The following is a 21,898-nucleotide window of genomic DNA, read 5'->3' on the forward strand; positions in this document are numbered from 1 at the left end:
TGTCGTTTCCAGGTCAGTCTCCGCATTTCTGCTGACCACGTTGCCTCCATCATGAGATCATGTCTTTCCAGAGAAATCCCGCTAATGCCTTCATTCTGCAAGACCGGTATATATAGGGGGAGCTTCCCTGGGGCAGCACTGCGCAGTCCAGCCAAGGCATCGCTGTCTCCCCAGCGGCCTCACTGCCCCTACCGCTCTCCCCTCGCCGCCGCAGGTCGCAGCAGCAGCAGCAAGCATGGACATTACCATCCAGCACCCCTGGTTCAAGCGTGCCCTGGGACCCCTCATTCCAAGCCGTTTGTTTGACCAGTTTTTTGGAGAGGGTCTCCTCGAGTATGATCTCCTGCCTTTGTTCTCTTCCACTATCAGCCCCTACTACAGGCAGTCCCTCTTCCGCAGCGTGCTGGAGTCCGGCATTTCAGAGGTAAGGACCCTTCGGCTTCCTCTCCTTTTCCTTCCTCTCCCTCCTTACGCCTCCCCCTGCTCCCCCCAACCTGTGGCTTGCCAGTGGAGGCTGGTGGCTGTAGCCCCATGCTGGGATGCGAGGGGGTGAGGAGGACCTCCGGGCCCACCACCAAGCACAGCCCGCGTGCCCATTCTTGGGCACGGAGGGAAGCCCTTGCTGGGGAGAAGGCTTCCCTTCGAGAAATGGAAACCATTTTGGCTCCCGACGGTTGTTTCCGACATGTAAAGGCCTCCTTTGCTGCCCCGGCGCCCGCCGGCCGTATGGCGAGGGAAGAGCTAGGCTGCTCCCGGAGCAAGTGCCCGCGAGGGCAGCTCAGTATGGGAGAGGACCCCGGCGAGCAGGAGCGTCCTCCAGCTCCCTCCTCCACCTCAGGAGCTCAGTGGTTTTTGCAAGCCCACGCTGGAGGACCCAGGAGCAATTTTTGGAAGGCAGTGTGTAGGAGGGTGTAGCCATGGGGGCTTTGGTCTGAAGCTCAGGGACCGGTGCTTTCCCTAGCCCTCTCCTACTGGCTTCCTGCCAGAGCTAAGACCAGAAAGAAACCATAAATTGCTGAAAGAATGAAATGTATGATGTCGGAGAATATTACACTGGTTTCCATCCCCTTTCTCTGCTGAGCACAAAAGCCCGGCACATCTGGCAGATCGCTGAGCACAAAGGGGTCCCGGCACAAGAATATCTGTGAGAAGTGATGCCTCTCCCCAGAGCAGTAGCAGTGGTGCAGATGCCTACCACGGCCTCCCAGTGTCCCTGGGTCCCCGCAATGGGAAGGAAGATCCCCATTGAGGCCTGTAGTCACAGAAGGGAATAGCACGCCACCACCAGACCACCTCTTCTCTGGCTTTTAAGCTGTCGTGACACTGGCACTGCCTCCCCACTTCGTGCTCAGGTCTTACTGGCTGACAATGTTCGTTTCAGGTGAGGTCTGACCGGGAGAAATTTACAATCATGCTGGATGTAAAACACTTCTCTCCTGAAGACCTGAGTGTGAAGATCATTGATGACTTTGTGGAAATCCATGGCAAGCACAGTGAAAGACAGGTAAGTGGAAGCGATGGTGAAGCAACTGGGGAGTTGAGCTCCGTTTTCTTTCTTTCCTGTGGTCCTCAGCTGAAGGAAAAAAAAAGGGATATATCAGAAGGAGTTATTTATCGATTTTCATTACTGGCATGGCCCATTCCCACAGAGCCCCAACCTGATCTCTGACAATAATGAGCTAATCCACTCCTCTTTTGTTTATTTTCAATCATCATCTTCCATAACCGTCAGATGACGATGTCCATTGTTCGCTAATAACACTGGACCAGACAAAGAACATTATCTGGTGCTGCCGAAGCATGGCTGAGTTTTCATAAGCCAGAATCGTTAGTGAAAACAGAGTTTTCGTATGCTGATCTGGGAGAGAAAAGCAAGAGCAAACAAAACAAAAGAAAAACAACCGAGTGCCTCGGGCTTGGAAACTTTTAACACATATGTCATGGAAATATCTGTGGGGGTCGAAAAGTGAATTATACCAGCAGGGGTTTAATTCTTCTCATACACTTTTTTGGCCAGACAAAGCTGTAGCCTGGAAACAGTGTGTATTTTTTAATATGGTTATTTTTTCCAGAGGAAGAGAGCAGCCGTTTTCATGGCTGACTTAAAGAAAAAATTACATTTCTCAATCTTTTGGACAAAAAAAAAAGGGGGGGGGGGGGGGAACCAGGATTGTGTACTTTGGCTGACACAGCATTGCTGCCTAGTAAGGAAATACATGGGCGCACACGTGCACATTGCTTTTACCTTTGCAGAACCCCAGACTTTCTCTCCAAGCATCCTGTGAAATTGGAGGCCGCGGCAGGGCCCCCGTCCAAATCAGATCCCAACCTATAGTATGGCCAAAAGCACACCCTGCTGCTCTGCTCAGCTCTTGCAGCTTCAGGGGCATCATGGGGGGGACACCTGCCCCTACAAACCTGTTAAATAGAAGAAAGAGCAGAGATGCGCCCCGTGATACCAGCAGTACAGCATCACGATAAGCCAGGGCGAATGTGGAGCCCCTCCAACGGAGCCGCGGGGTCGGGTGGAGGGAGGCATGGCACAATGCCGGGGGGTTTCTGACCGGCCTTCCCTCTTTTCCCCACTGCCTCTCAGGATGACCATGGCTACATCTCCCGCGAATTTCACCGCCGGTATCGCCTGCCCGCCAACGTGGACCAGGCTGCCATCACCTGCTCCCTGTCCAACGACGGCATGCTGACCTTCTCGGGCCCCAAGGTCCCCTCCAACATGGACGCCGGCCACAGCGAGAGGCCCATCCCCGTGTCCCGGGAGGAGAAGCCCACTTCTGCGCCTTCCTCCTAAGCCCGCCTGCCGCCGCGGTACGCAGGCTGCCACCGTCTGCAGGTCTCATTCCCAGAGCCATTGCATAGATATCAGTGAATATCTAGAGGGGTTTATTGTGTTGGTTCCCTCCCCTCCCTCCCTTTGTTTCTTTTTTTTTTTCCCCCCCCTTTCCCTCGGATGGGACGAGGGGCTGGGTGAGCGGCTGGTGGACTTTGAAGCTTAAGCCTGCGAGCTGTGCTGTGGGGATGGCGTGGATGGCGCGTGCTGCCATGCTGTTGTACTTGCTGAAAGGGTCTTCGTCCGGTGCTGTAGTCCATAACCACCATCAGGTAGGAGGGAGTGCACGAGTAACGCTGGCTCCTGGTGCAACCGAGTCTTGAGGCGAGGCTTGGAGCAGGGGAAGAGCCCTGCAGACTTGCTCTACCCCACGCAGAGTTTAAACAAAAAAACCCCAAAAAGCAACAGGGCCAAGCCCCACACCTGAGATCCTGCGTACATGCGATGAGCGTGCCACGAGTTCCTTGCAACCGCAGGAGAAATAATAACGTCTTGCCTTCAGGGGTTGCAACGTATATATTTTATTTTTTTTTCAGCAAAGCGTTGAAGTGTATCTGTTCACACCACTACCCTGTCGTTTCCCTTAGGGACGACCGACACAAGGACAAGCACGTCTTTCCACTGTCTTAGTAGGCCCTCAGGGGGAGAGAGGTGGGCTCGCCGCTGTGCAGAGGCTTCACATCCCCATCCAGCTCTCCCCAGCCTGCGCGTAACACACCGTCTCCCTTGCTCCCGCTGTACTTCTAGGGTAGCTCCACCTCTTCCACTGGTATCTGGCACTCCACCTGAGAACGCGGTCAGTGGCGGTCAATAAAGAGATATAGGAAACACGCAATTGGCTTTGGGGGTTTCGTTTGTTCCTTTCTAAGGCTTCTGAAGTTGAAAAGTTAGCGCGGTGCCTGACGCCGCTTGGAGGAAGCGCTTTCCACCGCTGGAAGTATGCTTTGTGATGATGACTTACCCTTTCTTTCGAGTTCCTGTTATCCTTCATGCAAGCGAAACAAAAGGATCAGAAAAAGAACAAAATTCAACAGCCCAACAGCCACGTTGTTTCTTAAGTTCATTGCGTCAGTAAAGATGGCACTGTAGACCCCATTTGTGTGATACGATGAGAAGGATTTCCTCTGAAACGAATGGTTAAAGCTGTTTGATGGCAGAGGAGGTAGGGCGTAGGTACTACCTCTCCCTGCTATTGCCACACATGAAATCCGTGGCTCCCAAACCTGCACAGATGTGAGCGCTAAAGACTGAAGATTTAGCACTCGTGCTTGACTCAAATAGCTTTCCACGCAGATGGAAATCCAGGGTGTTTAGGGAAAGCATAGCATCACTGATAACCCCGCATCCCCACAATTAACCCCATAGGTATAATCCGTTTGGACAGGGAGTGCTTTTCCTCTTGGTAGAGATCTTCACACTCAATACCTGCAATGTGAAGCTGAGCTTCTGAGGTCCACTGTGGCTCCTAAGGTCACTCCTTCCCAACGAGCAGACACAAGTTTCCCTCGATCGATGTGTCTCTGGGTGCCTACAAAACAAGGCATGGTGACAACAAAACAAGTGCGTCATTCCCAGGAAAGAGCACAGGTCCGTGCCCTCACAGGGAGGTGAGGACAGCGGGAGAAAGAGAGTTTTTGCTCTGCCAAAGAGATGAGCCCACCAACCTCCTCCCCCTTGCCGCTGATTAGCTGCAAAAAAAAGAGGGAAAATACATGCACGTTTTTTTTCTCATGGAATGGTTTAAATATTAATGAGCCATAAACAAAGAAGATCTGGGCCCATTTAAAATTAAAAAGCACTTTCTTCTACCATATCTAGGCCAAAACTCAGGGAGGGATGGGAGTCAGGAGCAAGGACATCACCCCTTATCTGGGGAAAGCGAGTGTGCCCCAGGGCTCAGCCCAGTCCCCTGCCTGAACCCCCTGAGGCCGGGGGTACTGGGAGCATTACTGGGACCCACGTCACAGCAGCGGTGGCAGAGCCCACTGGGAACAGGGTGGCTGGGGGAGAGCCGGGGAGAGGGGCACGGCTGCAGGAGTGGGGGAGTGCCGCAGAAGCAGGGGCGAGTGGGAGGGAAGGGAGGGAGATTACTCTCTGGTAATGAGAAAGCAAGGAATCCCCTTGGCATCTGACACTATTTTAAACTTTTTTTTTTTTTTTTTTTTTAACTGAGATTAATTATTGGGCCATCCCAAAGCTTTCTGCCAAAAAAAAAATGTGCAGCCTGTTGCATGTTCATCTCCAGGGAAAAGGCGTGAATGAGCGCGTTTGGGGAAAGGGCAATTTCGCACCAGGAAGGAGCCCTTACCACCAGCAGGGAAAGGGCATTTTAACAGCAGCTGCCTTTCGCTGCTTTGCCTGGCGCGAGCTGCCCCCGGTCTCTGCTCCTTTCCCCTCGGGGTCATCTCCCCACTGGAGCCTCCATGCCTCCCCGCCGTGTGCTCACATCTCTCTCCTTCCTGACACAAACTCAGCGAAGCCAGGAGGGAAAAAAAAAAACACCCAAACCCCAACCACAAACGTTTAGCCCCGATTCAAACCTCTCAGAGATGCAAAATTAAGGACACATGTTTTGAACGTCATCTGTGTGCAGACATTCCCCGCAGGTGTTTGAGCAGTGTGTGCGCCTGTCTGTCCCACGAAGTGACATTTGAACCGTTTTGGGGCCCCTTTTTCTGTCTGGATGGCAGAAAGTGAAAGTCCTGATGGCAGGAGATCAGGGCAGGTTTGGGGTAAGCTGGCAGCTGTGCGGAGGAGTCAGCGGCCCTTGCAGCAACTCTGGTGCTGTAGTGCAGCGGGTATTGAAAGTCCCATGCAGCCCCCTTGCTTTTGGGGCAAATCCTGGGGACATCAGACCTCCACTGTCTCGCTGCTCTCAGAAGAGCTAATTTTAAAGCCTTTTGCAATCCATCAGCTGAATAAAAACATGAGTGGCTGCTAAAAGCACCTGTGTGAGGACAAGCTGGGCTGCTGGTGGTGTTTTTAATAGAAGGGGAGATATATTGCCGAAGGCTCCCCTGTCTCTAAGCCCAGAGCTCTCCCGACCCCGAGGGGTTTGACCGCCTGCAGAAGAGCTTGAGCATGGGCAATAACCCCTCCCTGCTCACCAGTGTCTATGTGTCACTCAAAATATTTCACATTTTTTACCCCACAGTCTGCCTAGTCACATCACTCCCGGATACTCCTCCTCCTCCTCCACCTCTTCTGTGCACTTGGCTCTGCAAAAATTATTGTTCCTGTTTGCTGACATTAATTTTCATTTAAAGAAAGTCTTGCCATTCGTAGCCTGTGATCACGGTTTCAAGAGGGAGCTTCGCCACAGCTTTCTACACAAATTCACCTGTTAATAAGGTGTTGCTAATACTCTTCAAGGATTAACAAAATTTCTTGGAAGCTTTTCGGTCAGAAACTCAGTCGATGATTTTATCATGGAGAGAAAGGCAGCAGAGGACCCTGCCCACAGGGCAGTGACGGCACCTTCCAGCACCCAGGCAGTTTGGTGTAGGGTGGCCTGTAACGACGGGTTTCTGCTCAGGGTGACTCTTCACCCTTACTGCACTGTTTCTGTTAGCTGCTGTCGGTTTCCACTCAGAGTGCTAACCTTGCTTGCCTACAGCAAAGCAGAAATGACTTTAGCTTCCCCTCCGGAGAAATTGTTAAAGCACAGCATCCTCAGGGGGATGTACCAGACAGTGGTCCAGGGACATGCATCCTCCTCCAAGCAATTCCCTCTCCTCCCACGGGCCACAGTGACCCAGTGGTGGTGGCAGTGATCCTGGGGGACAGCAGCAGCTCCTGGGGCTGTACCTGCCCCCTCCCCTCCTTGGCATCGCACTGCTTGGGCAGGGTATGTCACCTTTGCCAGGATCCCATTCTCTCCAAGAGAAAGCTGGGAGAAAGGGCTGGCAGGATCTGACCTGCAGACCTCCAGCCAGGAAGCTGTCCCTGAGCATCTCGGGTCAGGGCTGTCCCCTTGTCACCCCTCTTGGCGGGGGGATAAGGAGGACCCTCCTCATCCTTTGCGGGAGAAGGCGCACGGAGCTCCCACAGGAAGGGCTCGGGCAAGCAGCAGATGCCGCATTCCCCCCTCTCACCCCCGATTTACCTAATTGCTTTGGAATTTTGTCCCCTGGCTTCTGGCAGAAGGACAGCCCGGGAGAGAGGGAGCGGTTTCCCGGCAAAGCCGTGTCCCCACAGGGTGGCAGCCTTTCCTGCGCTCTGCCACACCGAAGGGCTCCCTTTGTCCTCCCCGCTCCGTGTTTCAGCATCTCTCCAGGGAGACGGGAACGCAGGGCACAAGGCTGGCAGGCACAGGGACCCAACCAGGGTTGCACAACTCCGGCTTTTCTTGGTTTCTAAATTATTTGCAAATTAGCCAGCGTTACATAAAGATCGGGAATAATTTGAAAGTTCACCAGGATTTTCCATTTCCCCCTCTTTTTTTTTTCTTTTTTTCTTCCCCCCCTCCCCCCCAAGCAAATTCTGTTACATGCGGCCATTATAACCCTTCATCTCCTTGGCACCGTCATCAAGATTTGGGCTCTGCCACACAAGTCTCTGTCATTAAAAAGTTAAAAAAAGCAGTGACTGCCTTCATTGGCAACAAAAATGGCTCCAAATACACCCCAAAACCCCCAGTATTTTCTCAAAAGTGCGTAAGACCAACACAGTTTATTGCTGCTGTGCTGGGCATGTAAATTTGGGAGACACAGCCAGAGGAGACTGTGATGATGTAAACTCTGCCCCTGCCCGGAACCTGGACTTTGTCTCTCTGGTGTGACCCATGGTCAGGATCGGCTTGAAAAACTGCCAGCTCACGTGAGAAGAACAGGTAATTACTCAGTCCCTTGTTTCCCAGCCCCTGATCCAGCCGCAGGGCTTTTCCCAGGGGAGGTGCAGTCGGGTCTGTACAGAGCCCACGCCGCAGGGCTGGAGCCAGGTTACGTGGCTGGCGCTCAGCTTGCAATTAACTGGCACTTCAATGGAAAAAATGTGAGGGTGGGACACGGTGGCGATGTTTAAGGCATATCTTAGAGTGCAGCACAAGTGAGGTAAAAACGAAATCTTAGTCAGAGAGGCTGAAGCAAGATGATGGAGTGACGTAACTCAACCAAAACTCAGGACACTTGTCCCTGCCTCAAAGGCCATCTTCCAGCTGTCTTGCAGAAACCTACCACAAACCACGAGGGCCCTGAACTCTTCAGAAAATCATCCTTCTGTTCGGGAAGGGTGGGCTCAGCCCAGCCTGGAGGAGCTGCCCTGCCTCTGCAGAGGCGCTGACAGCAGGGCAGGGGCTTGGCAAAACCTGGCACTGCTGGGGAAATCCCTGCCAGCCGCCGCACGGCTCTGCCTGACGTCCCAGCTTGCCCTTTCACAGCCCACATTTGCCCACAATGCTGTGGGGATGGGGTGACAGTGGGTGCTGCCACCCCCACTGCCGTGATGGGGGAGCTGTAAATCAGGGGTGCCACTGTGGGAGGGGGCGGGGTCAGGGGGACACACCACCCACCAGCTCAGAGCCGTTGGCCACTGCCTACAGATATTTGGCACACCTGGCAGGGTGGCTGCCATCTTCAGCGTGCTGCAGAGCACAGAGCTATAGACGTATCTCCTTGGCCAGGCAAGGACATCATGGGGGCTTTAGCACAGGAACTCTTTGAAATCCTGACACAAATGAGCAGTGCTTCTTCCTCATTCCCCATTCTCTAACCACAGTGTGCAAAGAGGTGATCTACCTAAACCTCAGTGACAGTAATGGAGAGGTCCATGGGCCACCAGCCAGCACACGTCAATCGGCTGCTTTGGGGTCAGGGGAGAGACACAATTACCCCTGGGGTATAGGCAGAGGGACCAGTGCAAGGACTCTCCTCCTTAAAGCACTCATTTCTTCCAGAGTGTGCTGCCGTAGCTTTCTGGAGCTATTTTGGGATGGTAACTTGGTCTGTGTGATGGTCCAGACGTAGGGAGGCCCTGTGTGGGGTAGGTTCAGCACAAAACCTCTTGAGGGGCTCATAGGCAGTGTGCCATTGCATGGGGTGGACTGGTTGGTCCTGGGGAAACTGGTGACCCAGCTGGCAGTCGGGTCCCTATTGGGAAAAAGGGGATTTCCATGCTTTGCTCACAGTGCTTTCTCTGTGAACTTTTCATAGCTGGGTGATCGTTTCATTGGCCTCCTGTCAGGGGAAAAGGCACGCAGCTTCTGTCAGACTCTGCTCTGCCTTTAAGGACATCAGTGTAGTAAAGTTATCGCTCTCTGAACATAAATATTCCAGCATACACAAAACTTTGCACAGCCGACATAATATTTGCATGTGTACAGTTTTATTTCCTTCCCTTAAAAGCTGTGCTCAAAGATGCTGTCCCAAAAGTTTTTTACATAATCATGGCAACGATTCCTGCTTTCTTTCAAACCACTGGCACTGGCCTGGCATCTCGGTCCATCCTCGGCGGGCTGATGCTCTCCTTCCCAGGCCGCCCGGCACCAGCGGGGCCGCTCCGGGCAGGTCCCGGCGGGGGAGGCCGGTACCCGGCTCCGCTCCGGGCCGGTCCCGCTCCGCCCCGCTCCCCGGCGGCTGCGGGAGCGCCGGGAGGTGGCAGCAGCCCCTCGTCTTTGGGACCGAGTGGTCTCCCCTGCTTGGAAGGAAACACCCAACCGAAAGGTCATACTCGGTATTTTTCTGAAGCATCTCCTATATGTTCCTCCAAAGATTGTTTTTTTTCTTTTTCTTTTTTTTTTTTCTCCGTTTTCTTTGTTTCCCCCAGCAGTAATTATTTCAGTTTTCTTTTTCCTTTTTTTCTTTGACAATGTACTCAAGAGGAAGCAGAGCAGCACCATTGTCCGCTCTGTCTTGGTTTTCCACCCACTCAGGCTGATGTCAGTCCCTCACCCCGGGACTTAATGCGCTGCTGTCTCCCCTCCAAATTGTTAATTGCAACGTCGGGTTTTTTCTTTTCCTCTGGAGAAGTTGCTTAGAGCCAAAGCCTCTCTCCCACCTTTGACAGCCCTTTTCCTCCCCATTGAGCCCTCCTCCTGCAAAGCCGTGCTCAGTTGTGTCAGTGCCCGGAGGATGGGGAGTGCGGGGTCACCCTGCCACCAAGCCACTGGGGTCGAAACAAGGGGAAGCTGAGGGGGTAAATGCCCCCCAAACTGTTTTGATCTCCCCACATGCAGACCATTGCCAGGCAGGAGGCTCTGGTCAGAGGGGTCCCTTTTTGTCCACCCTTGTCCCTTGTGTGATCCTGGGATGCCCGGCTGAGGTCTCACACCAGAGTGGCATTTGGCTCTGATGATGTTTATATTGAGATAGCTCACCAGGCATCTGTCGCCAGAGCTCAGAGGTGAGCTATAAAGACCTTCAAAAGAAGCCTGCTTCATAGTTTTCGGTGCTGACTAAGGAAGGTCTGGGGTTTAATTTCCTGCTTTTTTGGTTGTTGTTTGTTTTTACTCAAGGAGAAATATTTGGGATGTCTAGCCTTGTCTCCACTGGTTTTGCTGGAAGGCTCCTTGGGCGTTTCAGAGGATCTGTATGCTGAACTCTCTCACACTGTAAACAAAGCGTGTCAAATCCATCCCAAAGATGCTGATTTTCCAAAGCATTCATTAAAAGCCTGACCTTTCTTCTCCAACAATTTATGAACTACTTCCAAACAGTCCACAAAACAGTAATGCAAAATGCCTGACGTATTTATGTGCTTCAGCGGGCCATAGGGGTAAGAAAAACTATACATAGCTTTGTCTCAATCTCTGGATATGTCATTATTTCCCTTGTGAGGTTCATGACTCCACAATATATGACCCTGTCCATGGGACTGAAACCAGGAAGCCCAACAGGCTCATTCCACCTCTGTAGCATTTTGGCTTCCCCTGACGATTTCTGCTTCTCATTGATTTTCAATGTGTCAGCTCAAAGTCTCACCTGAATTTAATGCAAAACAAATACCCTGTTGCATCAACACAGAGAAAACGGAATACAATGAACTTAATTAGCAATGGCAGGGCAATGCACCGGGGTCTGGGAAAGGATTTTGTAAAGGAAAGCGATCGTCGTTCATAATTTTTTGCTAGGCAGTAGTTTCTCCAGCAGTACACACCAGAGGTGACTTGTAAGCCTGCCAGGCTGGCTTTTCCCTCCCAGGCACTACTAATGCCCTATCGTTTCAACTTATTAAGAGAGTATGGAGTAAGAGAGGTATAGATTGGGATGTACGGAAGACCCAAACAAGAAATGGTACCGATGGATGAACCCGTGAAGTTGGCTGTAATGAAGATTTCCATCTTCCTCAGACAAAGCAGCCCGGCCACGCTCCACCTTCCACGCTCCACAGATAATTCAGAGACAAAGTCGCCAACTAAAGTAGTAAGTATAGATCAACTCGTTTATGGTTCAGTAACACAAACTTAAACAAAAAATACACAACAGAGGCTATATGCATTTTTCATCTGGTTTCTCCTTTGATAAGATAAAGTGCAGGAGTGACCCCAGCATCTGAAATACTTGTAAATGCTCTCCAGCAGAGTATAGCAGAAATCAGCGTGCGATCATTGTGTGGCTGGACTGTATTGCTCTCCCTCCCTGCAGCTGACGCTCAGTCTGCCGCTGGTGGGGGCTTAACTGTCGTTTAAGATTCCCATTCAAATTTGTGCCTGGCAAATTGCAGAAGGTAGCCTCTCCGTGTGACTTGCGTACTTAGGTCGTTAAACAGCCGAAAATGTGTTCATTTAACCAAGAGATTATAAAAACCAAACCAAACCAAACCAAAAAACTAAGATGGCAGAGTCTGACAGCATTTTACCTGCAAATTTTAGAGGAAGACAGCATGAATGGAAGGAAAAGCACATATCCATAGCATTTGTGGTTTCATTTGCACGGGCCTTTCATCACCAGCTGTTGCAGGAGGGGGTTGTATGCAGAGATGCTTTGGTGAGAGGGGGTCAGTCTGAGGTGAGCAGTTACTATGGTGAAAACCCCTCTCCCTGTGACTCCCACAGCGCTCGGGGCACAGAGGAATTACTCACCGCCTGTTTGCACCGCCGAATGAAGTCCCCCAATAAATCAGGCGTGAACTCACGTTTCTCAAGTATCTGAGGTGAAATGCTCTCTTTACCTTGGAAGAGAACCAGACACCGAGGTCTCCAGCATATTTTGCTGTAGCTGCAATGTCTCAGGACGCAGCCAGGTCAAAGATTTGTAGACAGAGGGAATATTTTTCATTATATCTGCTAGCAGAGCTGGAAAAATTAGAGGAGCCAATCTACAAGTCAGTGAGGGCTTTGAGAGATGAGCCTTGAGTGTGGTTGTAATGGTGGTTTAGACATTACCCCTTCCACTACTGTACTCTCCGGTACACTCACCTCTGCAGAGGGCAGGGTGGCACATGGGGTGGGGGGACCATGGGGGGGGGAGAAAAAGTTCCCCGGGGAAAGTCCCTGTAGCTAGAAATCCAGAGACTCCCTGGGAAAGCCCCAAACTGTCCCCAGCATGAGGCAGTTGAGAAGAGGTCTCAAGAGATAAGACAAAGTTGTGTGTAGGTGGGAAGCCCCCTACCCACCCCAAGGGAAGGGCCCAAGGCCCAACTTTGGGCTGGGTTTGTAGGTGAGAGTACACCTGGGACATCTCTGGGGCATCAGCTGGGCTCCTGCAGACAGCACGAAGACAGGGAACAGCAGCCACTTTTTTTTAATTATTATTACATGCTATGTGCTCCACAGCAAAACACCAACTTTCACTGCTCCGGCGAAGGTCAGGTTTTGGGTTTTTTTACTGGGTTTCCTTTGAACCTTCCGTCTGGCCAGTGTCTTCCTCCTAGAGGCCACTGCCTTTTGATCCACCCACCAGTCCCCAGCACTGCCCCTCATCCGAACTGGCACAGCCACTGGCTCACCTTGGGGTGATGTTGCATCCCTGGGGCAACTGCTCTACAGGATGAATTTGGCAGTGATGTTTTCCAAAGGCTAGAGCCTTTCCTTCTGAGCTGGGCAGGAGAGATGGCGAGTGATGAACAGATACATCTGGTGTACATAATGGAAGGCACTGATCTGACTGTTGAACACGTGCAGTGGGAATGCCAAAGAAGTGATAGAAATAGCATGGATGTACCTACATGTATACATAAAGCGTATCCATTCCGCTGCATTGGTAACGACCAGAGTTGCATCTCCAGAGCAACCCGTGGTCTTGCAGCCCTCTTGCCCGCAAAGGACTCAGATTCTCCTCAAACATGACCGCTTTGTGCCTATGCAGCAGTTCACTCCTAAATCGCTGCCAGGTCCAGGAGGCAAGGCTAGCTTTAGCCATGTATCTGCCCTTGTGCAGAGCCCTGCCCAGCCCCGTTCCTTGCGATGCCTCTGCAGGTCCCCAGAGCCCCTCTGTCAGACCAAAGCTCACACAAAAAGCCTGCTTGCAAGGGCAGCCAGGGCTCCAGCTGTCTGCGAGTGCCAAGGGTTAATGAAGTACCCGTGGTGGGACAACACATGCCGTACCTGCCAGGACAGAGGTACAGCAATGCAGACCAGGATGCGGGACACCATCTGGAAGATGGAAAGCCTTCTCCCCAGAAACATATGGGGTGGTGGTACATGGGAGCCATGGAAAATAGGGGGATGGTGAATAGCAACTGGCCTTGTATTAATCCCAACTGAATCAAGGCAAGAAAATAGCCCTGGAGACAGGGTGGATTATTAAAGCCTCTAATATAGAAGAAATATGGTCAGGTTGCAACTGGAAACCAAGAAACATGTCCCCTCTAGGAAGAAGAGACTGATCTGGTGATCTTTCAGAAGGCCATTTTGATATACTTGTAAGATTGAAGTCGTACTTGCTGTTGACTATTAACCATGCAAGGCATCTGCCTCTTCTTTTTCCTTGCATCTCAGAGACAGCATCTGTCTGTCAAAACAATAAGCAGTTCCCCGCCCCCCCCGTTTCTTTCCCCTCACCAAGTCGCAGGGCTCAGCTGGTTCTCAGGATGCGTCCCTGCCGACTGCTGAAGAGTGACAAAGCCGTATTGTTTTTCAGCTGAGGAAAGAGCAAAGACTGCGATTCCACCAGTGCTGGACTGCTGACATTAATCAAACTATCACTTTACCCTCGTTCGTGTGGACACAGTGACACCACCACGCCGGGAGAACTGTGGGAACCAGCAGGCACGAACAATTCAGCTAAGCCTTGCAAAATGCCAGGGCCTTTATTCAGAGCTTCCCCTTTTCAGCTAAAATCCACTGCTGAAAATAACCTTCCCTTCCAAAGGATGGCCCTGTTTGAGTACTTGGTGTGCCCACAGTGCATGACAAGGGGGTTATTTATTGCCAGCATGCCGAGAACAGGATTTTATGGGGAGAGGGAGGGTGGCAAAGCCTATTCCTGAGCAGGCTGGGACTTTTTAACACCTGTTACTGAGGTAACCATTACGCACACATGCACCAGAACGTCTGGAGTCATCAAGGTCTTCTGTAACAATCCCAAGCAACGTCCTTCCTGAGCCCGCAAACTTACCAGCTGCCAGCGACATGCTGGCTGGCATTCAGTGCTCCCCTTGGACCCTGGTTGTACATTTACTCTGCTTGCAGTTTGTTCTTGCTTGGCAACAGAACTCCCCCGTCCTTAGAAGAGGCCAGCAGTAACGTGAGATTTCCCTCACTTGTCCCTTAAGAATCAAAGCCACAGGCAAAAATCAGAAGGTGGTTGCACGTCAATAGGGCAGATAAACTGGAGGCTGCCAAGCTGCTGAGCTGTCCTACCAATGCGCTTAGGAACATCGGTGGGGAAGTGACCACCTGGGTCACCCCATCCAGTCCCTTGCTGTTATGAGCAACCACATAAAAGCCTGTCCTGCCCAGCAGGGTTCGCAGAACATTTTCTTCCCATGCCTCAATGCATCCTAGACCACAAAGCACTTCCTGACTGTCCTTGAGCCAACTTAGGTCAATAGGGCAAAAGATCAAAGGCCACAAATTCTGCTGCACTAGAGGGGGATGGCAGGCGAGCTCAAGGGCCTTGCCAGCATCCCAGCAGCCTGGCAGGAGAAGGATGCTTGTGAGACGAAAACTCAGGGAGAAGTCTGCAGAGGAAGAATCCTGAGAAACCTGCTCTTGGGTTGCTCATGCTTTTAGGAAGTTTGTAGGAAGTGTGAGGAAGCTCAAACTGCGTGTGCAATGCACAGCTGAGAAAGGGCTTGGGATCGGGTTGTGAATGGCAAGCCCCACCACCAGTGCATTTCCCACACCCATCGCTTGCTCTTCTCTGGACTGCAGGGGTAGGATTCAGTTCACCTAACTTCAGAGGTCTGCAGAGTAGACGTCTCAATCTGAGCTCACCATCCTTTTCTCCCTAGGCAGACAATGGAAAGAAATAACCAATCCATGGGCACACTCCATCTCACTCATCTCAGCTATCTCCATCAGAAAGAAAGGTTTGCATCAAGAATGAGCTGTGTCCATTGGCTAGGGAGTAAGCTGAGAAGAAGGTATTTAGTTGCAAGTGTCTACCTCTCAGCAGATGAATCTCATCCAAAGCACCGACCTTGTGCTTAGGAAGAACTGAGTTCAGAAGACCTGCTGAAGGACTGGGCTGAAACATGCTTTGCTTCTCATCTGATTCCCTTGGACCCTTTGTGTGGATTGAATGAGAGCTGGGTTCTCCCTCTTCATAGCATCCTGGAGCTGAGCTCAGCTGAAAGGTGTGCCCGAGCACAGTCTCATGTGGACCCCATGTGGTAGTAGAGAAAGTTGTGACAGAAATGTGGAGATTGGTATAAAAGGAGAATGAATAGGAATATTGGTATACAAAACTCCAAAAGGAGTAACTGGCAGGAGGGGGACAGGAGGGATGGCAGTTGTTGGTGGCACTTGGGCTAGCAGGTCTTTGAGAAGTACATCTAGGGGCAGCTTCTCAGAACACCCACATCAGGAGACAAAGGACTCAGGGGACAAAATCCTGATGACTCATGGAGAGATGTGGCAGGATGGAGAGCATTGTCATTGTCAGTTCCCGATGAGTAAAAAATAGTGTATCTGAACGTGGACAGTGTCACTCAGGAGACTTGGTAAGGACCGGGTAGCCAGTGTTCCTGGTTCTGTGTGCCAGCACAAGGAATCCTGGCCAGATCAGGAGGATACACCCTTTTTAGTGCTTAGGGTTATGTGGGTATGACTGTATGAGGGAATGACATTCATTTTGGTTTAAAATAAATCATTCTTCCCCTCTTATCAGGTCTGGCATTGAACTTTGTTGCATTTTTATTCATATTGCAGTATTATTTCCTATGGCAGAAAAACAAGTCTGGACTTGGAAATGGGGTTGGACACATTCTTCTGGTCCTGAAAGGGTCTCAGAGCAACCTGGTGGATTTGGACTTGTAACCTCTCTGTGTTGTTAGCTCTATCAGAGTCTAAGGTTACCCTGCACTTTCCAAGTGAAAGGAATTGGCTCAGGTTAGCTTGAGACTTGGCCTTGGCTTGACTGAAAGATCTGTGAGCCTCCACAAACCTTCAGCTTTTGTTCACTCATTTTATAAACTTATGATGAAGTACAAGAAATTTACTGCTGTGTTGATGTGCATAGTCATGTATGCCAGCGTAACATTTGCAAGGCTGGATCTTGACTGTCTGGGCCGTTGTGGAAGTATTGTGCAGTCCCTTTGTCTGTGATTCCCATTCCTACGGAGTGCCTGGGTTTGGGTTTCCAGTTTTTACTTGAATCTCCTTTTCCTTGAAAGCTTAAAGCACAGACTTCCATAGGAAGGGAACCTTCCTTCTTTGGTCTGAGGTTGGCTCAACATTTTCTGAGTGATGACCTGGACGCAAACCCACAGTTTCCCAAGGTAGAGAAGAGGGGGGAACTGGGAGAAACTGGATTAGACTGACCACAGTCCTCTTCAAGGAAGCTAACAGCAAATTGAAAGCTGAGGGCAACACAGCTGAACACACAACTGGGACCCCATGTCCATGGAGAGTTTTGTCCAGGGGAGGATAGGAAACATGTGCTCTTGGAGGGAGCTCTGGATCCTGCCACCACAGGACAACTCAGAATATCTCCTGGGTTTGCAGTCAACGCCAGGGCACAGGAATTAATTGTTCCCTGGTGGTATATTTAACCAGCGTGTCCTTGACCAGGAGAGCTTGTTTTCAAAGTCCTGCTGAAGGGTATCCTGCAAAGGTTTCAGATGCTCTTAGCTTCTTGATATATTGCCGGGGTCTTTGCATGCTGGAATAAACAAGCCAGAGTAATGTATGCATAGTATGTACGCCACGGCTGAAGTTTCTGTTTCAGTGGTCTGTTAAAATCCTGCCCTATTCAGCTGCACACCTTTATCATTAGCAGTGTTGCCACATTTTAAACAGCATTCTCTATATGGGGGTATGTAGGACCTCCAAGTTTCTGAGTACCCTCAAGCATTTCTTAATTTTTTAACACACACACACACACATACTTCAGAAATGGAGAAAAGGGGCCCAGAATGATCAAATATAGACCAGCTGAACCAATTAGACATTCAGTTCAACACAACTTTTTTCTGCAAAGGCCAGCCACAACGATGGTTTTGCAAAAATCTTACCAAACATGACTCAAAGCAGTGGGATTAGTTTACAGACTTAGTTGTTGCTTATTCATCTCACCTGCCACGTGGTGCAAGGATCAAAGACTTGTGACACATCTCAGTCACACCTGGAAGCAGGCTTAAAAGGAGATGAATCTTGGTTCTGTGAGGCCTGAAAACCAGAGGGCTGTTTGATCGGGGCTATATTCACCCCATTGCTGCCAAGATCCAGGGAGGCAGGTGGACTCTTTGGCCCACTTGTAGATGTGGTTGAGGGACATTGTGGCTTTGTGCCTCCCAGGGATGTCAGAGAGACCTCCTGAGACGTTGCCTTAATTCCCTCAAATGGCTTTGGCAGACATGGGTCAAATGACTTAAAATGAGGAGCCTCCAAAGAAATGAGGCAGGATGCCATGGTGGGCAGCCCAAATGTGGCAAAGAATCAGCGGATAAATGGGGAAGAGAAATGTGGGTTGGACTGTTTGCTTTAGAGGAGACCAGAGGCACGGTCTGGGCTTAGATGTGTTTGTACACGCATGGGAAGAATCTATATCGCTGTTAAAATAGGAATTGCTGCTCTGTCAAGACATTATCACATTGGCTCTGGAGAAGTGAGGCTGCATACTGTAATAGGCTTGGGAGGTTTATTCCATGGCTTGCAGATGAGGGACTATTGACACAAACCTAGAATTGGTACCTCTTTTAGAAAATTGCCATTATGAGAAGACTCATTAGAGATAATATTCTCATTTCCTTTCTGGCAGCAATTCTGCCAACTAAAGTAAACAGTAGGATGCTTTTCACTGATAGGAAAAGACATATTCCTGTGTTGTAATCTAAAGGGATAAAACGCATTCATTTTTCAAAGCAGCACAGGTCATTCATCTGCATTGTGGCTTTAACATAGGCGAGATTTTATTTAGCGTGTTTCCACAGCGCAGCCTTAGGTCTTGATGGGAGGTCTTCCAGGGGACAGGCTGAAGCTTTCATATCGGTTTTCAGGCATGCCCTGCAAACGTCCCCAGGTCTCAGGTCTAGTTACTGTCCCTGGAGTCCCTTAGCCTTACCAAAGGGTTGGCTTATAAACCTTAAGTAAGGCTGAGGTGAGAATCACAGCAGTCTGGGCCAAGTTTAAGAAAACTCTCTGCATCTTAGGAAAGCAATATTACCTTGGGTCAAGCCAGGCTAAAGGTCTATAACTGCTTCTGACTGAGGCAAAGTGAAATGCGAGGGATGTGTGCCAAATCCCAATGCCCATTGCCTGTGTTTTGTACAGCTTTGGTTGCTGCAGTTCATCTTAAAATGAGGATGTTTACTTCTCAATGGTGCAACTCAGCTTTGCCAATGGGATTTTGGAGAGACTTTAGAGGACTAAAGCTTCTCCCTTGGCCAGCAATCCCTTCTGCCTGGCTTTGGCCCAGGACGACTCTTTTCTTGTCCCAGTTAGAAAACCGTCTTGCCCTAAGGGGAGAGATGTTTTCATTGCCTTCCTCATGCTGCGGTGCCCTGAGAGCATACGTAATGAGATAACATTGTGTTCGCATTAAAAAAAATGCCCCTAATTCGTGGTACTGCAAATCTGTGACAGCTCACTAGCGATTGCGTGCTCTTTGGAAGAGAAAAACAGCACTGCCCTGGCTCGGGAGCACGAACCCAGTTCCTGTCACCAGCCATTGAAAGCTGGGAGCAGCTAGTGCTTCTTGAGCTGCTCATGCAGGGAGGACCTGGGTCCGCAGGGACAACCCAGCAGCTGTTTCTGGCCCCAGACATCCATGCTTGGCACTGCTGAGGTCTGCCAGCGTGGCCATGGGTGGTCACCTGTTGAACACAACCTCCTTCTTGCTTGGGGAGTGCTGCAGTATGCGTCCACAGGTGAGTGCTGAGCAAACCACATTGCTGTCCTTTCGTGTTTGGCACGGGTCACTTAATCCAGGTGTTTATGGGCACAAATATCACGTGGGAGAGCCCGGAGACTCCTCTGGCTCGAGGTCACGGGCAAGGTCAGCTCAGTTAAGGTCGATGAGTTTGACCACACCAAAAGCAGGGCTTGTCTTTTCTCTGAGGAGGGGCAGAAGTTACGACGAGATGATTTTCAAAGCAGCGAGGCAGCCCCTGCGCGCCGTGCTCTCTCACTCCCATTGAGCTGCCTGACAGTATGTCTGCCTGAAGCAACCGGGAAAAAAATAATTCCAGTCTGAAACCACCTGTGCTTAGAAATATTCAGGCTCCTTATTCCCCACCGAAACCAAAGGCTCCCAGTCAACCCCCAGCTCCCCAGTATAAAGCCAAAGACGGGCCACCCCTACACTGCGGGCGTCTGCCACGTGGCTCTGGAGTGGCTGTGCAGGCTGGGTGCCAGCACGCTGCTGGAGCGGGGCCAGAGCCCCAAGCCCCAGGACTCTGCCAGGGCTTCTGCCTACCCTTTGTTAAGGCAAACCTTTCAAGGTAACGTGGGGAAGAAGTTTTGCCCAGACAGAGGTAAACGTCCTCAGGATTTGGCTTCCGAGAGAGAGAGAAAGAGAGAGAGAGAGAGATTCCTTTTAATTGTGTTCCTACCCAGGATCCTCTTACTTGTTTAAAGAAGGTATTTGAAACAAATGAGGGTTCCTGCTTTGCTTCAGCTAACTGACACATCTTGTCCTCTCTCATCCTCCCCAGGGAACTGTGCTGGCCCTCCTGCGGTGAGCTGGGCTGTGGCCTCCTTCCCAGCCATGCTTTCAACTGGGGCCACAACTAGCTGGAAGCCTTTGTAAGGATTCCCATGAAGAATAAATCAAAACAACAGAATCGGTCTGAAAATTAATTGCTTTTCCATCTGTTGAAAGTTAAAAAAAAAACAACCCAGCACCCCTTTTCATTAATCAGTCTGTTTTATATCTGCTTTTGACCCTCACCTGGCTTATTTAAAAATAAAATACAGGCAAGTGTTTTGATTATCTATTGTTGAGAAACTATTAATTCAAGGAAATGTTTGCAGTGGAAGGAAATTTAAATCAAGTAAGATTTAATCTTGGAATAGTGGTGGGAGCAGTGGCAGCATCTGCAGGGCGAGCGCTGTGGGACATGAGGGCTGCAGCACCCTCCCTTGCCTCTGGGGTGAGCATCACACTGGTCCAGCACAGCCTGGGAGATGGCAGGAGGGGAAGTTGTCCATGAAACACTCAATTATCCCTGCTTGCCATCAAGCCAGAAATCCTGTGGAAAAAGATCCCTTTTTAGCTGATTTTGGGTCGTTGCTCTGGTCCAAACGAGAACAAGAAGACAAGAGTGAGAGAGAAACCCACTGCCCCAGACCTTTATACAGGATGGGAGCATTTTCTGGTGTGCAAAAGAGTTTTGATATGAGCAGTGTTTCCCCAAAGGATGTCTGAAAGCAACTGATTCCACAGATTTTCTTTGGTAATATCTGACATATGGTGCTAGTAGATCCAGACAGCAAACACAGTGCAAGGTAGGATCAGAGTCTGGGGTTTTGATCAACCTCATTGGTATTATAATGACAGAGGTCGTTTGGATAACTCAGGCCTGAGTCAGATGCCACCACCATTGCCAATGGTTAGGGATATTCAGATCCACACAACGGGACCATCTTCAAAACTCATTTCCATGTCCTGAGATAGATTGCTCCATCACAAAATCCAGAATCCTAGACCTGTAGTGCCTAGGGTGACAAAAGGTAGGCAGGAGTTATCCACAAATGCTTTCTTAACTCGTAGCCTAGCATAGATGGAATAAAATAATAGTAATAATAGTAATAGTTATAGTAGTAGTATAAGTAATGGTATAAATGGCAACAACAACAACAATAATAATAGAGCTGAGGGGAAAAATTAGTCCCTTTAACCTAAGAAAAGCAGTTTCTGCCTAAAGCAATCTGAAGTCTTGCTTATGGAAAACTTCTGCAAGATATCTGCTAGGTTGGCATCATCTGCTCTGATGCCAACAGGAACCAAGTAAGAAAAGCAAGCAGGCGAGGAAGGCAGAGCAGGAGCTATGTGACAGCGAAGACTGAATGGATTTTAATTTACCTAGACAGCCCTGACATCCCTGCCTGCCCAAAGGACACCATTACTAATGGGTTGGGTGGCACGCTGCTGCAGGTCCTGAACCCGGGCTCTCAGCCCAGGGAAGTAGCATGGGTCCCTCCCCTGGGAGAAACCCTGCATCCACCCCAGAGCGTGGGTCACGCATCTGCGGGGCCGAACAACTCAGCGGGGTGAACAGCAGTAGGGGAAGGAGGTGGGGGGACAAGGAGGGACCGGGTGCTCCAGGCTGGAGGAAGCTGATGAGCACCGCTGTGCTGAGGTGACCCATGAGGGCTGAGCCTGATTCAACCCCATCACACTGACTGCTGGAGTGGAGCAGGACGTCCTGCTGGCCTCACCACCTTCGCGTTCTAGAAACTCCTGCAAGACCTATGTGGAGCAGGTTAGGGTTTTAACGAGGTAAATAGCAGTGCCTGTGGGGGCCAGGCAAAATATGGGTCTACAGGACAAAACTCTGAGTGGTACCTTTCCC

General features: G+C 50.4%; 1 protein-coding gene across 1 annotated transcript; it reads left to right on the forward strand.

The window, feature by feature from the left end:
- Nucleotides 1–235: 235 nt before the first annotated feature.
- On the forward strand, nt 236–2,806 carry CRYAA (crystallin alpha A; the record flags this gene model as incomplete). The annotated part of the gene is made up of 3 exons (XM_082481581.1): nt 236–424; nt 1,382–1,504; nt 2,597–2,806. 3 exons carry the CDS (start codon nt 236–238, stop codon nt 2,804–2,806), a joined length of 522 nt encoding a protein of 173 aa, XP_082337707.1.
- Between the last annotated feature and the right edge of the window lie 19,092 nt (nt 2,807–21,898).

This window comes from Vanellus vanellus, assembly GCF_965231255.1.
Source record: "Vanellus vanellus genome assembly, chromosome: 1".
Classification (NCBI taxonomy): Eukaryota; Metazoa; Chordata; class Aves; order Charadriiformes; family Charadriidae; genus Vanellus; species Vanellus vanellus.